The sequence below is a fragment of the Chlamydotis macqueenii genome, chromosome 3 (genome assembly GCF_036417535.1).
Source record: "Chlamydotis macqueenii isolate bChlMac1 chromosome 3, bChlMac1.mat, whole genome shotgun sequence".
NCBI lineage: Eukaryota > Metazoa > Chordata > Aves > Otidiformes > Otididae > Chlamydotis > Chlamydotis macqueenii.
The window spans coordinates 77,839,902-77,859,114 of NC_141558.1; the positions used below are offsets into that span (position 1 = coordinate 77,839,902).

Sequence of the window (19,213 nt, forward strand, 5' to 3'; positions counted from 1 at the left end):
GGCCGCGGCCGGTGTGCCGGCTGGCGAGCGCCCGCGCCTTGGCTTGGCGCCTGCGCACAAATCGCGCGGCGACGGTGTGGTCGCCCCTGGGCGGAAGTAGTGGCGGCGGGACGGTGAATGCGCATGCGCACATGTGGCGGCGGAGCCAGGGCGGGCGCTGGCAGTGGGAGGGACGCCATGGCTGCCAGCGCCAAGTCCTTTCTGGCCGATGCGGGCTATGGCGAGCAGGAGCTGGACGCCAACTCCGCCCTCATGGAGCTGGACAAAGGTGAGGCCGGGCGAGCTCTCGGGGGAGGTTGCAGCCGGCCTGAGAAGCGCGGCTGAGGCTGCCTGCTCCGTGAGGCTGCCGTTGGGGCCCACGCTCTGCCCGCCGCCGCGCTGTGGGGGGCGGCCTCCTCCCGTCCTCCGGTCCCCAGCGGCGTTGTTTCGTAGCCTTTTATCCCGAGCGGGGGGTGGAGGAAGGACCTGATTTTGAAGGAGCGTCGGTATCTGCAGTAATTGTTGTTGTCTTGTTTAGGCCTCAGGTCTGGCAAACTCGGGGAGCAGTGTGAAGCTGTTGTTCGTTTTCCCAGGCTCTTCCAGAAATATCCTTTCCCTATTCTCATTAACTCAGCTTTCCTAAAGCTAGCTGATGTTTTCAGAGTGGGGTAAGTAGCATCAGCCAGTTTTTGTTCATTCAAACCTCTGGTCCATAGTAATGCACTGTATCTTGGAGTGCTGCTGCATTGGAGCCTGGGCAGTCATAGGGCAGTCATTTTTCTGCTAGCCTAATAATGCATCAGTGGTACCTACACTGTTGAGGACAAGTTGTGCTTGATTGAAGCTTGCTTTCACTGTCTTTGGTGGGCTTAAGTAGCTGTGAGTGATGATGGAATCATGGCATGGTTTGTGTTAGAAGGGACCTTAAAGATCATCTAGTTCCAACACTCGTGCCATGGGTAGGGACACCTTCCACTGGATGAAGTTGCTCAAAGCCCCATCCAACCTGGCCTTGAACACTTCCAGGGATGCTTCTCTGGGCAACCTCTTCCAGTGCGTCACCACCCTCGCAGTAAAGAATTTTTTCCTTATGTCTAATCTAAACCTACCCTCTTCCAGTTTAAAGCCAGTACCTCTTGTCCTGTCACTGCATGCCTTTGTCAAAAGTCCCTCCCCTGTGATCAGTGACACAGTTCCTTTCCATCTGTCCTGATTTCAGGATTCACTTGCTGACTGGTTTAAGTTGATTGGTTTAAGTTCTGCTCCATAGGCAAGTTTAAATTCGTAATTAATAAATAGATAAATGATCATATGTGCAAATTCCATCTCTAAGGAATGTTAATAACAGAGCCCAAAGTGTAGCTTCTTCAAGTGCCTGATGTCAAAACACTGCATGTGATGGAACTGGAGCTGCTTTGTAGTAGCTTACAAAGTTACCTGTTGCTGTTGGCTCCAGGAAGGAAAAGAAATTTGCTCACATGTGGCAATGGCAATTAGACTTTTCTGTCTTAGTTCTGGACATGGTTTTCTAGCAGAATTAGATTCTTAAGTGTGCATAAAACAGATATCTCCTTATGCTCGTTCTCACTGGTGTCAACAGGTCATTTCCCTGGAATTGGACCTAAATTTGACACTACCTGTACTAGAAAATAAACCGATGGTCTGTTAATAGTCTCTTTTTGACTGTATCACTCTACTTAAATAAGTTTCTAAAGCATAGGCCTTTACTTGTTTTAATTTACTCTTGGAATTTAAAAAAAAATGTTTTTAGTGTTTGAATTTTTGTTATAAAAATGCCTGATAAAGAAATGCGTGTGTCTTCTAATAGAAACAACTTCCTGAGGCTGTGTGTGCTGAAAGTTACTCAGCAGAGTGAGAAGCACTTAGAGAAGATCCTAAATGTGGATGAGTTTGTCAAAAGAGTTTTCTCAGTAATTCATAGCAATGATCCAGTTGCTCGAGCCATTACACTTCGGTATGTATTACATAAATGAACCTAACTTACTTCAAATCTCTAGCTAATTATTAGGCTGGTAATCTGGGATAATGAAATCTGCAACTGCCATGAACGAAATGTAAGAGGTGTCTTATACCTTACCCATAGACAAAGCAAAGACATCTGTCTTTAAAGGGGTGAATGGTAAGGATCTGTGATGAGAACAACAAGGTTATTAGCCATTTCTGATGGTGAAAATTTTGTGGATGGCTTTGGGCAAAACGGAATTTGCAACATGGAAATTTTGTGCGTAACACTATGTGCAATTTATCCTATGTTGCCTATCATCTGGTTAGGCCAGGACCAAAAGGAAAGTGCTTCCTTATGTGTCAAAATATTTTTTGTTAAGTTGCAACCAAAACTTATTTATGTGCACCTTGTTATGCTTGCACCTATTTTTCATTTGTCATTATCCTAGAAGTTTACTGTTTGTTGGTCTCTGATCTATAACTTGTAAGGAAGTGCCATTGGATTATTGATTGCTAATCAGTTCACAAGATGCATCAAGTGAAAGGTTAAAATAGTTGTTGGTTCAGCAGTTTTAGATTAAAATTTGGATTTTGATTTGTTTTTGTCCTCTATAAGTAGTGTCAGTAGGAAAGAGCACTCTTAAAGAAAGAGCTGCTAAAACAAAACTTAGCGTCTGTGGAATTTTATTGCTAGATAACTGTGTGTAAATATCTGCATAGAACTGCTAAAATTACCATCAGTGCAAATCCTGCATTCATTCTTCTTTTAGTTGGATTGTGCTAAATATGTCTGAAAAATATCTGTGAGATATTCTTAGCAAAAATCTGGATTAATTTGCTCCTTTTTCAGCAGTTACACAAAAGGTATTTCACTGTTCCCAATAATAACCTTATTTCACATCAGCAAAAGATCTTAGAAACAAGTTATGAAAGTCAGATATTTGTTTACTTGATCGTGGTAATGCTCTAGAAATTTTGCTTTCTTAGCATGTTGTTAAAATTTATGACTGTTGAGATATTTTTCGCTTATTTCTGCAGTCTTAATTGAGAAGAGAGATAGAAAGGGTGGAAACAGTTCTCTATATGTTTTTGTAATTCCCCCTAGATTACCACACTTCTGAATTTGTATCCCATCATGTGTATTTCGTGTGTGTCTGAAAATAGCCATCAGTGCATTTTGGTGTTGTCTGTTATGTTGATACCAGAGCTTGAACATAAAACCATCTTAAAAGTACTCGTTCCCAGTACCATAATGCACTCTTAATTTTACCAAGAATTCTTGGTAAGTTTCTCACTGTGCCCATTTCAAGCTAAAATTTCATTGTCACGTAACCCACATGACAAAAATTTGTTACCTTTTAATTATATGCCTACTTTTAGCATTTGTTTGTTTCTGTAATAGACATGAAAGAGCTTATATAAAAATAGTCCTTTAACCAGTCCTTTTATATTTCTATTTGGTTTCATCTTGCACTTCTTCATGATCATTGTTCTTCCTGATTTTGCTGTGAATTGTTTCTGTAGGATGTTGGGCAGCATGGCATCTATTATTCCAGAAAGGAAGAATGCACATCACAGTATTCGTCAGAGTTTGGATTCCCATGATAATGTGGAAGTTGAAGCTGCTATATTTGCTGCTGCCAACTTTTCTGCACAATCCAAGTAAGATATCACTTTTTTTTATTTTTCGTATTACAGAGAATGGAAACTCTGTTGACACTGGCATTCGCAAGCCTTAATATTTCCTGCTGTTGTGCTAACCATGTCATTTATAGCAAAACGTTTAATTATATGCAGTAAGTGTTGTAAAGAAATCTGAATACAAGTTTAACAGATTTTTTTTTTTTCTCTAAAATAGGAATGGAAAGCTCATAAATATGAGAATGTGAAGTGGAATAGCAGCTTTAATCAAGGATTATTTTACGGAAATTATATTAGGAAACAAAATGTAGCGCTGCTTGTCACTTTGACACATTTTTGAAAGCTTCTGTTTTGTCATTTGATCATGCCCATGTGCAGGGGTTCTAAAATGACTTGGGTTTTGGCAAGAACTCTTTGTGAAAGTCTTTGTTGTTGAAACACAACGTTTAGTAGTTGAGTTGATTTTTATTTTTTATCATTTATTCTTTTGCTTTTCATTTCACCTGATACTTTGTCTTTTCTCTATAGGGATTTTGCTGCTGGAATATGTAATAAAATCAGTGAGATGATTCAAGGTATGTATATATATACAGAATGACAAAATGGAAAAGCTTTTAATTTCTCTAAGAATTCTTTATTATCTCTATATAAATAACAAATATCAGAGTGCTGTTGCCCTTATCCTCAAATGATTCCACTTTCAAAATTAAATTGGCTAACCAATAATCTAATGTGTGGTTCTTGTGTCCGCTTAAAATCTAAGTTCTCAAAACACCTGTTTGGTAAAGAATATTTTTTTCGTTTATTTTTTGCTCATCTATAGTACGATGGATAAACTTACATAGACTATCACAGGTTCCTTCCAATGAGTTAATATATAGCTACAATGAAGCAAGAAGCAACCTTCTCAAAGAACCATGAAAGTGCCTGATACTGCTGCTGTTACACTGCTAGCTAGTAGTTTTGAAGCTAGTGCAGGTGTGCACTCTCAGTAGTGGTAGCAATGCAGACATATTATGTACCTCAGTATTGCCAAAAGCCAGTACAAAGGACTAACACTCTCTGTATGTCTCTCTTCCTTGTTACAGGTTTGGCCACACCTGTGGACTTGAAATTGAAGTTGATTCCTATTCTGCAGCACATGCATCATGATGCTAGCCTGGCCTCCAGCTCCCGGCAGCTGCTTCAGCAGCTGGTAACATCGTATCCTTCTACCAAGATGGTCATTGTTACTCTGCACACCTTTACTCTGCTTGCTGCTTCTTCTTTGGTTGACATTCCGGAACAGGTAATTGTTCCTCATTCATTCGTTTCACTTAAAGTCCAAAGTCCATTTAAAGAAACTCAGATTCTAGGTGATGCCAAAAATAAATCATGATAGATGTGCTAGGATGGTTGCTCCTATGTGCTATAGAGAAAGAAAACTCTGAAAACTGCTGCTGCTTTCATATTTTTTTGCCCTCTCTGGTCCCATTTCCAGATAACCCCATCAAGCACAGGAGCCCTTGTTTACAGATCATAACCCGTCTTTCTTTAAATCAACTGGGATTGAGATGAGCTAGGATCAATCAGTATTTAGGAAACCAAACACTTTGACTTTTTCTGAAAATGTTTTGTCTGACTTGTAGAACCCAGTCCTCGTTTTTCACCGATGTGTATTCTCTTGGGTCATGGATGTACCTTTTGTACCTTTCCTTGCATGTAAACAAATGAATATTTCAATAGCACACAGTGCATTTAAAAATGTATTTATTGAAGAACTCTGAAGAACTTGAATCTGCTGCTGTAATTTAAGGCTATAAACTGAGTTGTGGGAAAGCAGTGATGGAAAAATACACTGTTTTGTGTTCTGATAATGTGCTTTGTGGACATGACTTACAGGTCTGAACACAGTAACATTTGAGATTCATCTAACTAATGCTTGTAAAGTAATAATGAAAATCTGTTTGCTTTCTTTCAATCCTGTACAGCTATGGAAGGCTGGTGTCTGTTACTATTAGACTAACAGTATTGATCTGTCTGAAACTTCTTTTTGGTATGGCTGATTTCTGTATTTCAGAGGGTGCTTTTGATAGTACTGAATCTCAGCCAACTGAGACAACATTAGAACACTTGATGTGCCCTTTTTTTTTTTTTTTTTTTTTTTTTAATGATGGTAAGCATGGTGATGTAGGCTGTATTTCTGCAACACAAGAGCTGATGCTACTTAAAAGTAATGTAGCCAGGGTAGGGATGGAGACCAAAACTATGGCTGGCATGTTCATGCTTTTCCATGTGCTGGCTATTCCATCTCTGTAAATTTTCAGGCAATGAACACAACAAAGGACATGCAAAGGACATTAAGTGTTACTTAATTTGAGATAAATGCTTCAGAGGGGGTGGTGAGTAGGAATTGTTTTTGTTTGGTTGGGGTTTGGGCGTTGTTTTTGGCAACTACTGAGATATACAAGGTACATCTGTGTTGCTGTCTGTTAACTGCATATCATGTAGATACCCAAATTAGCATCAAATGCCCAGAATACTTGCTAGTAGCATAATCACGACAATATAAAGTGTTTAGTGAGCTTCTCAAGGATGTTTTCTGGTATTTCAGTGAATGCCAAAACAGATCTTAAGGCTTCTCAAGTGTGCAGGATGATGTAGAGAAGGATGCATGACCAAGAAGAGCAGGATAGTAGAAGTCAGCTGTCAGACTATTTTAGCTTGCCGTGGCATCACAGCCTAAGTAGGGGCTTTTCCATGTGGCAAGCAATCAGACAGATAAGGCAAGTTAGTTTTGGCTGAGTATGCCGAAAATTTCTTTATGAGTACTTTTGAAAAGGCTTCCTTCTAGTAGCATAGCTCACTTGAACAATCCATTTACGTTGTTGCAGATCCAGCTTCTGTTGCAGTACTTGAAGAATGACCCCAGGAAGGCTGTGAAGAGACTTGCAATCCAAGATTTAAAGTTGTTGGCCAACAAGACACCACATACATGGAGCAGAGAAAATATTCAGGTTTGTACATTTTTAAGCTGAAGTTTCATAATAAAATTTGCAATTAGTTGTAGAATTCTTTCCAGAATAACAATTTGGAGGGTAAAGGAAGGAAGAATATACATCTGCAGATCCTTAAGTTAGATTACTCTGCCAAGGTATTAATGAACAGTTCATAGAATCATAGAATATCTCAACTTGGATAAGTTGACCCGTTGAAGTATTGTAACTCTGGAAAGGCATATGTTATGTAGTAGACCTTTTTACAGTAAGGAAGTAACTTTTCCATCTGACAAACTCGTCTAAGATAGTAGACATCGGAGCTGAATGTTTACATAAATCTCACGATACCGAGTATGTATTAATGCTCTCATCTAACACAGTGTCTCTGAGATTTGTCAAAGCATGTCATCCAGAAAGGTGTACTTAAAAGGGCAAATGTAATTTCGACTTCGTTTATTAGGATTAATGTCTTATTTTCAATAGTGTCCTTCTGACTCCTGTTGTAGGAATGAGACCCTAGAAGGTGTTTAGAGTGCATTATTTGGGGGAACAGTTGTTATATTTGTAGATAGTATTGCTGCTTTCTTTGAGTCTCAGTTGCATATGAACATTTTTTTTTTTTTTCTCCTTGTCTTTCCCTTTTTCTGGTAGAAATAACTACAGAAAATAACTTCAGATTAGATTAATGGGAAATTAAGTATTTCAAGAACTTAATGGCACAGGCTTACAGCTCTACTTTTCTGGGTCTTTTTTCTTTGTTTTTGCTACTCTTGGAAGCTACTTTTGCTATATGCTATTGGAGCATAAGACAGCTGGGAGGAAAAACTATGGGGATTTTTGTTATTAGTCATGTGAGAAGTAAAGCATGTTTTTCTTTGTCTCTCATTCTTAGATAAGATGATTTGGAGTGTGCAGAGCTTTTTGTTTTACTGTTTTATTTATTCTTCATAATGGATTAATACCAGAGATTTATTTCCTTTTAGGTGTTTTAAGGAATCACTTTGATGGTTTATGGATTCTTTGCAGTCAAAATGCTACTGTATATCGTTATGCCTTATTGGTAGTTATCTTCATACAAGTGAGAGACATTTAATAACATGGCTTTCATTGTTATGTGTTGTCTTAAAGAAGGTGTCCTGATGGTTGAAATGTGTAAGAAACAGTTCCATTGATGTTGGAACTAAACCAGTGACTGGATTAGAACAAAAGTAATTGACTGAAGCTTGTTGCCACTTGCTGAATGGCATGCAGAATAAATGAGTTTGGTTTTTTTTTCCTGACTTCTGAAATAAAAAGCCAACATTTTTAGTTGGGCAACTCTTTTCCATATATTTAAATTACTTGGCAATGTTTATACAACAGTACTGGAACAGACTCTCTTCTTCTCATGGTAAAACTTGCTTCTTGTACCTTTTTACCAACAAGAGTTTCAACAGTGTTAACTTCTTCAGCATTTTGGGTCTGTCTGTGTAGATCAGATAGGAGGCTTGGTCTTTGAATGGTGAAGACTTCACTGGTTTCTACACATCAGCTTTAGAAGCTGCTGCTGTTGATGTTTAGAGCAGTTCTCCTACTGTGACGGTAACAAGCAGTCTGCAGTCCATCCTGCTAATTCTGCTGTGCTCCTGGCATTCTTAATTGTTACTATTTCAAATATGCTCTGTGAGTGGTGATCTAATAGCACTGGAGTAAAACATCAGTGTCTTGGGAGATACCAGGACTCACTTTCAACTCTGATCATTGTATTTTCTTCTGTCTGTTCATGTCATACTATTCAGTGGATTAGCAAAATACTACACTGGTACAAATTACAGATTTATTTAGAATTTAACCCTTACACCATAGTGTTCTTATCAGGTATGTTCTTCTATTTAGGGTTTTTGTTTATTTTTGTTCTGTATAACTAATTCTGTGGTGGTGTTTTTCTTTATTCAGTTACTGGATGTTATCATTCAGCTTTGACGTTCTGAGGCATAATATACTTACGTTTTCCATTTGCATCTCATATTGCTTTCTCTCCTGTTGACTAAAAGTCTCCAAAACCAGTGAGTTACTAAATTGTGGACGGTGTTGCCATAATGAATCTGAGAACAACGTGCATTTTAAGAGTTATTCCAATCTAAATGTGAAAAGGATTGAGGAGGTCTGGCAAAAGACACAGAAGTATGACAAGAGCTCTAGTATAAATGAGTTTAAAATATAGTCTAAGATGTTTATCAAGAAACTTAAACTGTATTCTGTTGAACACTAGGACTGTTAAAGGAAATGACACTTGAAACTTTGCACTTAAGAGATATATACTTATGTAAAAACCTGCAAACTTCTATAATGCAAAATGATCACTATACTTCTTAAGACTGGACAACTGTCTTAAAATCATTTGCAATATTTGATCAATGAGACCTGATATTATTTTTGCCTCTGATTTTTAATTAATAAATGACTTATAATTGGTGTTTCCTAGCATATGAGACCCACTGGCACTTTTCTGCAAGCCATGTCCTCAGTCTACTAAAACAGATGCTTCAGGACATGACTTCTAACTTTTGATTTCAGTATAGTATTTTCTGTGGAAAAATCTTGACTCTCAAAACTTTTCACAGGCAAGTGCAACTAAATGTTTTATACAGATATCTCATGGGACTTGCTTCCATTTGTATCTTTTCTCTTGCTAATCTTTAGGCACTCTGTGAGTCTGCACTTCACACTCCTTATGACAGCTTGAAACTGGGCATGCTATCTGTTCTTTCCACATTATCGGGGACCATTGCCATTAAACAGTACTTCAGCAGTGCTCCAGGTAAGAAAATGAGATTTTATTATTTGGTATTTCTAATGGATTGACTGTGTACTGATAGCCAGTTTCATTTAAACACTTTGTAGCATATTCTTAAACTATTTTTGAACTTCAGAACACTAGCTGAGAGTCAAACGTTATTAATCACGTGTAAACTTAAAATGGGATACTGTATACCCATGAATAGTCACATGGTTTAAGATTTTGTTATGGGTTTTGTGGGTAATATCCTATATGAAATGTTTTTTTACCTTTGCGTCTTCAACTTTTCTTCATAAAATGAAGAAATGTAATGCCTCTCAAATGACCAACCTGCATTCTGCCTCAAGTGCTTTGAAACCATAGATTTGCATGGTTTTTGAGTAGCGTGGAGACTTAATGGTGTGGGAGTGGGCTGGCATATTACCCTGCCACAGTGAAACTATGCCACCCTTGTGGGAATGACCTGCTTCAGTACCAGGTGAACCTTTCTGCCTTGTCACTATATGCTGGAGAAATAGAGTAGACATTTTAGAGTGATTGAGAGTATCTTGTTATTAAAATGGTGATCATACTGTTTTCTGTTTTCTTGAAAGCTTGACTGCCCTACTGTGTATTATGAGCCCAACTACATGGGCTGCAGAAATGGAGAAAAATAGCACATCCTCTTCAGTCATTCTGGCGTGTTTTAATAATTAATATGCTCACCAGCTTTTTAAAAATCAGATACAGTATTTCTAAAGGCAATATTCTCTGAGTCCCTGAAACATCAGCCATTAGACCCAAATATTCTTTCTTGTGTATGTCTAACTTGTAGAGTGTTCAGGAAAGGAGGGAGAGCCTCTGTTTATGTGTGGAGAGAGAGAGAAAGATGTTTTAATCCTTTCCTTTAAACATGTGAAAGAAATTAATCCTAAATCAATATAGGTTTTTTTTTTTTTCAAAAATGTACTTGGAAAGATCTGTGGTGTAATTATAGACTCTGCTGTTTTATGTCCTATTTGCCTTGTCTTTATTTAGGAACAGCAGCTACTACTGCGAGATCATTTGATTTAGTAAAACTAGCACAGGAGTGCTGTTACCATAATAACCGTGGCATTGCAGCTCATGGTGTGAGAATTCTGACTAATACATCGGCCTCTTGTCAGGAAAAAGGTAAATACAAGCAAGGACAGTGAAACGTGTCTGTTTACAGTCAGGCTTATGCACTTAACATGTATTAACTGGTCTTGTCTTTGAACCCATCTGTAAATCTGTCTGATCCCTCATGCTGGTTAGGGAGAATGGGGCTGTAATCTAGTAGAAAATATTCTGTCTGATTCTATGGATGGTTAGAAAGATTCCATCTTCGTCTAATTTAGAGAAAATTACTGGGCACAGTAGAACTTGTGCTAAATAAATGCTTGCCTTACCTTTGCTGTAAGACTAGTGAATTGCTTGTCAGCCTTTGCAAACTGTTTGTGTGAAGTCTGTTGCAAAGGAATAACAGGGCATTTAGAAGTCTTGGTCCGGAGATTTATGCATGCTCTACAAACGTCACGGTGTGACTGGTGGATAGTTACCTGCGACATGGAATGGCAGATTTGTTTCTAATCAAAATAAGGTAAGGCAGAAGTGTTAGGAAGATACTTATCTGTCATGACTGCAACACCAGAGCAAGCATTACACCAATTATGGTCAGAAAATTTAACAGGGAACTAACTGACTGTTTTTCTTTTCTTAGATCTTCTGCCTTTGGAGCAAGATGCAGTTTTTGGCTTAGAAGCTCTTCTTGTTCTTTGTAGTCAAGATGACAGTCCAGGAGCTCAGGCAACCTTAAAGGTGACATTACTGTTGTCCTCCCCTAGCGCAGCTGTGAGTTATGGTAATAGCTTCTATAACAGAAAGGCTAGCGTGCGCCAGGTCCTTTCTAATGGAAGCATACATACTGGAAGGAAATTTTTTTTTTTTTTCTGTTTTGCCCATAATCAGAGTTCAGAGCAGTAGAGAAACTCAGCACTACTATAGTGCTCTAGAGTAAGTTGAATGTTGTAGGGGGAAAAAAAGAAGGCATTCCGCTCAGAGGAACAGCTGTAATAAACCATGCACTTGAACACAGAATGGAGATGTCTCTGGAAGACAAAGAGAATCTTGGAGAGAACTTGCTTTTTGGAGATGTGGATGCAATGTACATGTCTATGACACTTCTATAAATTATTATTTTTATCTTCCCACTTCATAAGCTGCTACCAGTAATTTTATATAGTTATTTACCTATAAAGGCTGGTAGTATGAGAAGGATGATTATTGTTTCTTGAATTTGTGATATGTTTTTGTGCTGTGAGCTCAGGGACAGAGGATTTGGCTCTTAAAAAAAATCTTATCTTTTGTAGAGTACATGGTTCTGAAAATAGAAGATTTTCTGTATTTCCGCAATCATACTTGCGGATAAGTGTGTCTGGCTTTTTTACTTTCAAGTAGATGTTGTGTTTATTGTACCTGTTGATGGTGTGAATTGCAGATCACATTAACCTGTATGGTGAAGCTGGTCAAGTGCCGTCCTCATCTGAGCCAGTCAGTAGTTGAATCCCTGCTGACCCAGTTGCACAGTGCCCAGGACGCTGCTAGGATTCTCATGTGCCACTGTTTAGCAGCTATTGCCATGCAGCTGCCTGTCTTAGCAGATGGGATGCTAGGAGACCTAATGGACCTCTATAAATTAATTGGAAGATCTGCCACAGATAAAAAACAGGAACTCTTGGTAAGACCTTTTTCTGGGGAATAGTGCTTGATAGATAAAGTCTACATAAACTCCTGTGAATAAACTTTATTTAAAAGACAGCTAAGCCATTTGCTATGTCCAATTGATGTGCCAGTCTGTAGCCACTATTTCAGTTTTGCTTTAACTTTTTACTATGTAAGTGTTCAATGTCCAAATGTCTTATAGGTGGAGCTGAACTATGCAGTGTATTCCATTGGATTTTCCAGCAGATGGCACTACTTAGACAAACCTAGCTATTGAAATTATTGAGGCATCTGTAAAAGAATGGTTATAGAAAAACAAAATGGCAGTTAGCTGAGTTTATGAATGGTACTCTGATGGGCATGACTCTTAATATACTCTAAGAGAAAAATGCTTTTATCACAACTATTTGGAAATTAATTTGAATTTTAAGAAAGAAGTTACGAGCTTCCTGTTAATTCATTTGGAACATTCAAAATATCTCAGTCAAAAGCCACAGTAAAGATTGTTTAAATGAAAGTGATTTTCATCTACAAGAAATAGTTGAGTTGCTTTAGTTATTGAAAAGATATAACTGAGAAAAGTCCTTCAGTTAAAATGTATATGTAATCTTCTCTGTAGTTCTTCACTTAAAATGTATATGTAATCTTCTATGTAGATCATTTCTGGTAGTTTAGGAAACAGAATCGGCTTTTTTCTTTTGTTTTGTTTAGTTCCTGAAATATAACCTTCTTCCTCACCCCTCCACTCTTCATTAGGTTTCTCTAGCCAAAGTGATATTTGTTTCTGATATTTCCTCCACTCTTCATTAGGTTTCTCTAGCCAAAGTGATATTTGTTTCTGATATTTCCTCCACTCTTCATTAGGTTTCTCTAGCCACAGTGATATTTGTTTCCAGTCAGAAAGCTTTATCTTCAGAAATCAAAACTGTTATCAAACAGCAGCTTGAGAATGCCTCCAATGGATGGACAGCCTACAGGATAGCCAGGCAGGCTTCCAGAATGGTAAGTGAAAATACTTGGAGGAAAATGGTTTGGTGGGATTGGAATTATGCTAGTGATTTCTTCAAACTGGAAAAAGAAAGTAAGGAAAACAGTAGGATCTGGGAGGAGGAAATGAATAGGGGCAAAAAAAAAAATGTTTTCCCTGTTAATTCTCTGTAATGCTGGCTCAGATATATGCCATTGAGGGCAGTCATCCCATCAGGGTGTTTTTCACTTGACTTTTTGAAGGATTTGAGAAGGAAGTAAGTCATGACCTGATACTTTCTCGAGCACATGCCTAATCTGCATTGTGTAGCTGTTCTTTAGAAGGTGATATAGGCCATCCTAATGTGTGCTTCTCTTTCTTCAGTGTAAAAAAAGGAAGAAAAATATACTGTTTCCCTTTTCCCTTCAGTAAAGTTACAGCTGGGGTTAGCTTTACATAGAAACCCTGGTCCGAGATGCTGGGGTAGAAGTAAATTTCAATATTAGTTTCTCATCTGGTGGAATTATCTTGTGTAAATGAGTACTATACTTCATACAGGCTGATATTTCCATAAATAAGCATTTGTGCTCTTAATTATTATTAGGATTGTCGTGATCAAATGTTTGGAAGATGTTTCACTGTTTCTGTTTTTAAAGTAAGAGTAATTCTGGAGATGTTACTGTTCTCTTACTTGCATTTGTTTCCTAGAAACCCATTGCCTTCTTTCGTGACCCCTCTTAAAAACATTCTTGTCATTGCAGGGCAACCATGACATGGCCAGAGAACTGTACCAAAGCCTGCTGACTCAAGTGGCTTCAGAACACTTCTACTTCTGGCTGAACAGCTTGAAGGAGTTCTCCCATGCAGAACAGTGTCTGACAGGTTTGCAGGAGGACAACTACAGCTCAGCACTTTCTTGCATTGCTGAAGCTTTAAAATCCTATCACAAAGGAATAGCATCGCTGACGGTTAGTGCAGATTACTTTAGTGATGATGTTTCTATATACTGCAGCAAGTCTGTTTGGTTTCTGTTCTTAAACCTCTGAAAAGTTTTTAAAGATGTCTGACGTCTGCCAGACTCTCTTTTTGAGAGGGCTACAGGGAAGAGCCAGTTGTAACACACTGCTTCTTCAGAGAGAAAGTCTTGTAGCTCAGCTAAGTGTGATTAGCTAGATTTCTCTTTTCTTCTTCCCCTCTCACACTTCCTGCCTAGATCAAATCCTATGATATGTGACACATCTTTTCTAAAGTTACAGTATTTAAAATTTTCCACTCCTTGTATTGGTTGTATAAATGCTATTGTAATAGTCAAGCCTGGGAATTTGTCTGAATTGGCTGCTGTGTTCTCGAGATACGGAGAAGGACTTGTCTTCCTCCCTCCTGCTGAGTTAACGTTGCCTTGTATTTGACAGTGTGATCCTATGGAATCCTAACAACAAGGCAACACCAATTTAGTAAGAGGAGGGAGGAAAATTAAATCACATCAAATCAGCAGAGTTCAGGTGGTACCTGCTTTTGTGCAAATACTTTCTGCTTCTCTGAAGTGGTGAAAATGGCCAGAAGCTCTGTGTGTGATGTCTGTGAATGTAAACAAAAAAGCATTAATGCGTATGGACCTTCAGTTCTTATTGTGAAGTTGCTGCTTAACAAGACAATCTGGCTTCACACAATACTTTCTTTCATATTTTAGTTTCCATGAAAAAATGTTTACATACAGCTTTCTGTATGTCTTTTGAATGTTTGTTGGGTTTTTTTCCCCTGTTACTGTAACTGTCAGTGTCATGACAATTCAGATATTGGTGTTTAATAAGCTTCAGATATGACTATTTATTAGTAAACTTTCCCAGAATAAACAGGAAGGACGTAGATTTTACATCTTTATCCTCCGAGAGAAAGCTCCATTGTTCCTGAAGTATTTGTCTTTAACTTGTTGACTGAGTGAGTAAGGCTTTTAATTCAACATTTCAAGATTTCTCTAATGTCTAGAAGACATTGAGGGAGGGACCTCATCTAATTAGCTGTTAATATTTAATATAGGCAGAAAAATAACTTGCTTAAATAGGTCATTCTGTGATTCAGTAATTTAATTAGCCTTTCCCTAGAGTTTGGTTTTTTTTCTGTTGAAGGATTCCTGTCCTTATCTCCTCTGCTGACTTCACTCCCTGTGTATTGCACAGTGTTTTTCTGGGTGCAATACTTTCCTTGTGGGTTGGTCTGGTCCAGAGGAGTAAGTAAGGCTAGAGAAGAGGAAATTGGGTTTTGTTGCTGCCTTGTTGCATAGCTGTGGACAAATTTCTAACCATGCTTGAGTGTATCAGCTGTTAAAGGAGCCACTCACTGCTTGCACCTACAGAACTCAGCATCCCAAAAGGGAGCAAAGTGCACATGATAATCTTACTGCTGGAAACTTTTTCTGTTTCTTCCTTCTGACTTCAGCTTTACTGTTGCTGCTGTTACAGAGTAGAGCATGACTCAGCACTGTTGGTACTGCAGACCATTAGTGTGTATGGTGAACCCTGTGTAGCTGTCCACTCTGTAGCTGGAAGACACCGTGCTAGTAAATCTGTTGCAGATGTTCAGTCAGCCTGATTTAGCAATGATGAAATGTTCAGACAGCGTCTGATCTTGTCAGAAAATTTCTCAATTCCTTCTTAATATACATGCAACTGTCTGTCTTGCATTGCTGAATGCAAAATGTTCTTTCATGTGAGTTAGTCCACTTGAGGAAAGAGTCCCATTTCTTTATGGATGAGAAGTGTGAGGGGGAAGCAGGGACTTGTTATAGAGCGTATTGTCCGCTGTCCTTATCTATCTCACTGTGTACTTGCTTGTATAGTTAGCAGAGGTCTTGAATAGGACCTACTCTTTCTGGCACAGAACATGCATCTCATTGGAAGCATTGTGCTTATTTTTCACTGCTGGTAATCTAGAGGAGATACGGCACTTGAACAAAGCACTAATATAACCATTGATTAAGCAGCACTAACTCCAGATATGTTTGTAACAAGTGGTGGTGTTTGAAGAACTTGACTGAGCCAAAGAACTCTTTCTGTAATTTTAAAAAATGTAACTCGTTTATTGCCCATGGCTATAAGGGCAGCAGATAAGGTAAATTGCAGTATTAATGAGACATGCTTGTATTTCCGTTTACGAGAATTGAGTCCAATTTGTGCTGCTAAAAATGTCTGGATTTTCTGATACAAGTACTGGTACTTTCTATAAAAGCATGTAGTCTCTGTAGAGCAATTACAGTGCAGTGACATCTCTTCCACAGAGGGTTTTCTGAAACCAGCCTTGCAGAATAAACTGAACAATTTTCATTCAAAAGGGATTTTTTTTAATGTCCTTGGAGAAGGGATAAGAGGGACTGAACGGCTGCAGTAATGAAATAGTCATATTTCTTTGTTTGAAATCTAGCTTAATAGTTTAAAGTGGTTGCAGTTGTCTGATGTTTCCTCACTTTACTCAATAGTGGGCCAGTTCTCAGATGATGTGATGTTTTGTGAGAAATTAGTTTGCTGCTTTCCTGCCAGCAAAGAAATGGTTCTTCATAAGATTTTGGGGTGGGTTGTAACTTCTTGCTTCCAGAATGACCTTTTCTGTTGAGGAATAAGAAGCACTAGGGAAGACCTGCATGAGTTTAACATATGTCCATTCTCTAAGCAAGAGAAGGTCCCGGTGCTTTGTTTTGCAGATGACTTTTTTATTCTTCTCAAAATCCAACAGTATAAGAAAAATAAGTCGTGTAATTTTGGCCTAACTAATATCAAATCTTGAGTGCTGCAATTTACCCCTTCCTGAGTGTCCTAAGCTCTCACAGATGCTTCTACGAGTCAGATAAGCTCTTAGGGAGTGAAATTTCACAGAGCCATATTCTCTAAATAGTAGCAGCATGTCTACCCTCCTGGAGCTCTGTTACTTACTGTTCTTGGTTGTCACTGAACTCTGTCGCTGCCTTCATCAAATATATGGTTCAGTGTCTTTGTAATGCTCCTGTCCATTTCACAGTTCCAAAAAAATTAAAGGTTATCACCCCTTCCTCTTGCTGCAGGTAACTTTAGCCAATTCTTTCTCTTTTGGCTGATGCAGCGAATCACTTTTTCAGACGTTTGTGTTTCTGTTTGCTTTTTCTGTTGCCCGATTCAGTGTGCTCTCTCCTGTAGTAAGATCTGTCTGGACTAATGTCATTTGAAGCCTAGTGGCTTGGCCTTGTAAAAAGAGGAAATAGGTGCCCTAATATCACTGTAACAGCTTAAGCCACACTTGTTACAAGGGTAATACGCTTGAAATATGGCCTAGTAATTACCTAACTTCTGTGTTGTTTACATTCAGTATGATTTAAATTGAGCAAATCTGTTAGAAAGTAGGTTTTAAAAACCATCTTTTTGGATTGAACTGAAGGGTTCAGTTGTCTAATGAGACAGTTCAATGACATTGCAAAGTTATTTTATTGTATTTGCTTTTGACCTAGATTGCCAGCATTCCTATTACTGTCTTTCAGGCTGCTAGTACGCCACTTAATCCTCTGAGCTTTCAGTGTGGATTTGTGAAACTCAGAATTGACCTTCTGCAAGCTTTTTCTCAACTTATTTGTACCTGCAACAGCCTAAAAACAAGTCCACCACCAGCTATTGCCACAACAATTGCCATGACATCAGGAAATGATCTCCAAAGGTGTGGACGCATCTCTAACCAGGCATGTGTTCTTGTTCAACTCTTGTGCAGTTAAGTTTATGACTCTGGTATGGATTTTGCTTCTCAGCAAGCATATCTGATGAAAGAAATGAAAAATGGTAGTGAAGAGTTTTGCTAAATAGTGGGCCTTGATTTTTCACCTGTAGCAGGCCACATTTTGAGTTGAGCATCTACATAAGTTTTGTCATACATTCACGCACACCTCTTCCTAGGGTATGCATGTAGTAAGCCACTTAATACGCTCAAACTTGCAGCCAGACCTTTCACGCCTTGTTTTGAAACACCTCAGATACTGTGATTACACTAAGAAAGAATATGTTATTTAAGGCTGTACTGTAACTCCTTTTGATGAGTGTTGTCAACTGACTTGATACCATACAGAACACCAAGACAGTCTGCTTCTAAAATGCATGTGGTCTGCAAGAAGGAATCAGTGGGTCATCTTTGAAAGACAGAGCAGTTTGATTTACCGTTAAGGAACGGAGGAGGTGGTTGGTAGTTTTTTTTTTTTGTTTTGCTGGTTTTTTTAGCCCAAGGAAGGTATGTTGGTGCTGTGTTACAGGAAAAAATATCTTTTTAATGTATGGGTAATAGTCTGTCATTTGGTATTTTTTATCTGTATGAAGAAGGAAGAGCTTTATATCTTTTGCCAGAGTATGTTGTCTTATTCCTTCAGCGTTGTGTGTTACAGTGTAGTGGTTTTATGGATGTGTGGAGTTTTGTTTGTTTTGCTTTGATTTGCTTTCTTGACTAGTAACATTGTCTCTGTAGATGAAACACTCCATGGAGGAATTCAGAAACCTAGCTACACGGTATGGAGATTTGTATCAGTCATCTTTTGACGCAGACTCAGCAACTCTAAGGAATGTAGAACTGTATCCTTTTGAAATCTTAGAATTTGTCCATTTTCTTCTCATGTGGACAGCATGAAGCTTAACAATCCTCTTTTTTTTATGAAGACTGGCACAAAGTCATTTTGAAGCAGTTAGTAATAGAAAAATCAGGTACTTAAATCAGGTGCTTAAAACGCATTTGGACATAATCATTGCCATACTGTTGTTTATAATTACTTTATGAACAAGTTATGACACAAAAGTTGCAACAGCATAAAACTTGGGATTTTCATAGTTCTTGCTTTATGTTTATTAAAGGAGTAATGACTATAGGATTACTTCAGTAAGAGAAATAAGAAAAAGTGCCGGTAAATATGCTGCATTTCTTGTTTTAGGTGCCAACTTTGTAAGTCTTTTAACTCTTTAGTATTAATATCAGACAACAGCAGAGCTGCCTGTTGATTTCGCATGCTATAGAAGCTCTGATTTTGGATCCAGAATCTGCAAGGTAGGTTTGATAGTTAACTTTCTGCTCCTTTGCTATTTATTTCTAAATCATTGGGCCTTTAAGAGTATGAATTCGAAGAATGTTCAGAAAGTTTCTCAGTAGACTCTTCTAATTCTACTCTGGGCAGACTTGAGGACCTGTTGCTGC

At 38.4% G+C, this 19,213-nt stretch overlaps 1 protein-coding gene across 1 annotated transcript in view; it reads left to right on the plus strand.

Annotated features, from left to right (window-relative positions):
• Window positions 1–163: 163 nt before the first annotated feature.
• Window positions 164–19,213, plus strand: part of INTS7 (integrator complex subunit 7) — a 41,546-nt gene continuing 22,496 nt past the window's right edge. Inside the window, exons 1-16 of the mRNA XM_086744922.1 lie at window positions 164–268; window positions 518–647; window positions 1,808–1,954; window positions 3,469–3,606; window positions 4,114–4,160; window positions 4,674–4,873; window positions 6,459–6,581; window positions 9,246–9,363; window positions 10,360–10,494; window positions 11,063–11,160; window positions 11,840–12,079; window positions 12,928–13,065; window positions 13,792–13,998; window positions 17,532–17,726; window positions 18,497–18,600; window positions 18,998–19,066. Coding sequence (XP_086601048.1) covers window positions 178–268; window positions 518–647; window positions 1,808–1,954; window positions 3,469–3,606; window positions 4,114–4,160; window positions 4,674–4,873; window positions 6,459–6,581; window positions 9,246–9,363; window positions 10,360–10,494; window positions 11,063–11,160; window positions 11,840–12,079; window positions 12,928–13,065; window positions 13,792–13,998; window positions 17,532–17,726; window positions 18,497–18,600; window positions 18,998–19,066 — 2,180 coding nt within the window. The 5' untranslated portion in view covers window positions 164–177. The remainder of the gene's footprint in view (window positions 269–517; window positions 648–1,807; window positions 1,955–3,468; window positions 3,607–4,113; window positions 4,161–4,673; window positions 4,874–6,458; window positions 6,582–9,245; window positions 9,364–10,359; window positions 10,495–11,062; window positions 11,161–11,839; window positions 12,080–12,927; window positions 13,066–13,791; window positions 13,999–17,531; window positions 17,727–18,496; window positions 18,601–18,997; window positions 19,067–19,213) is intronic.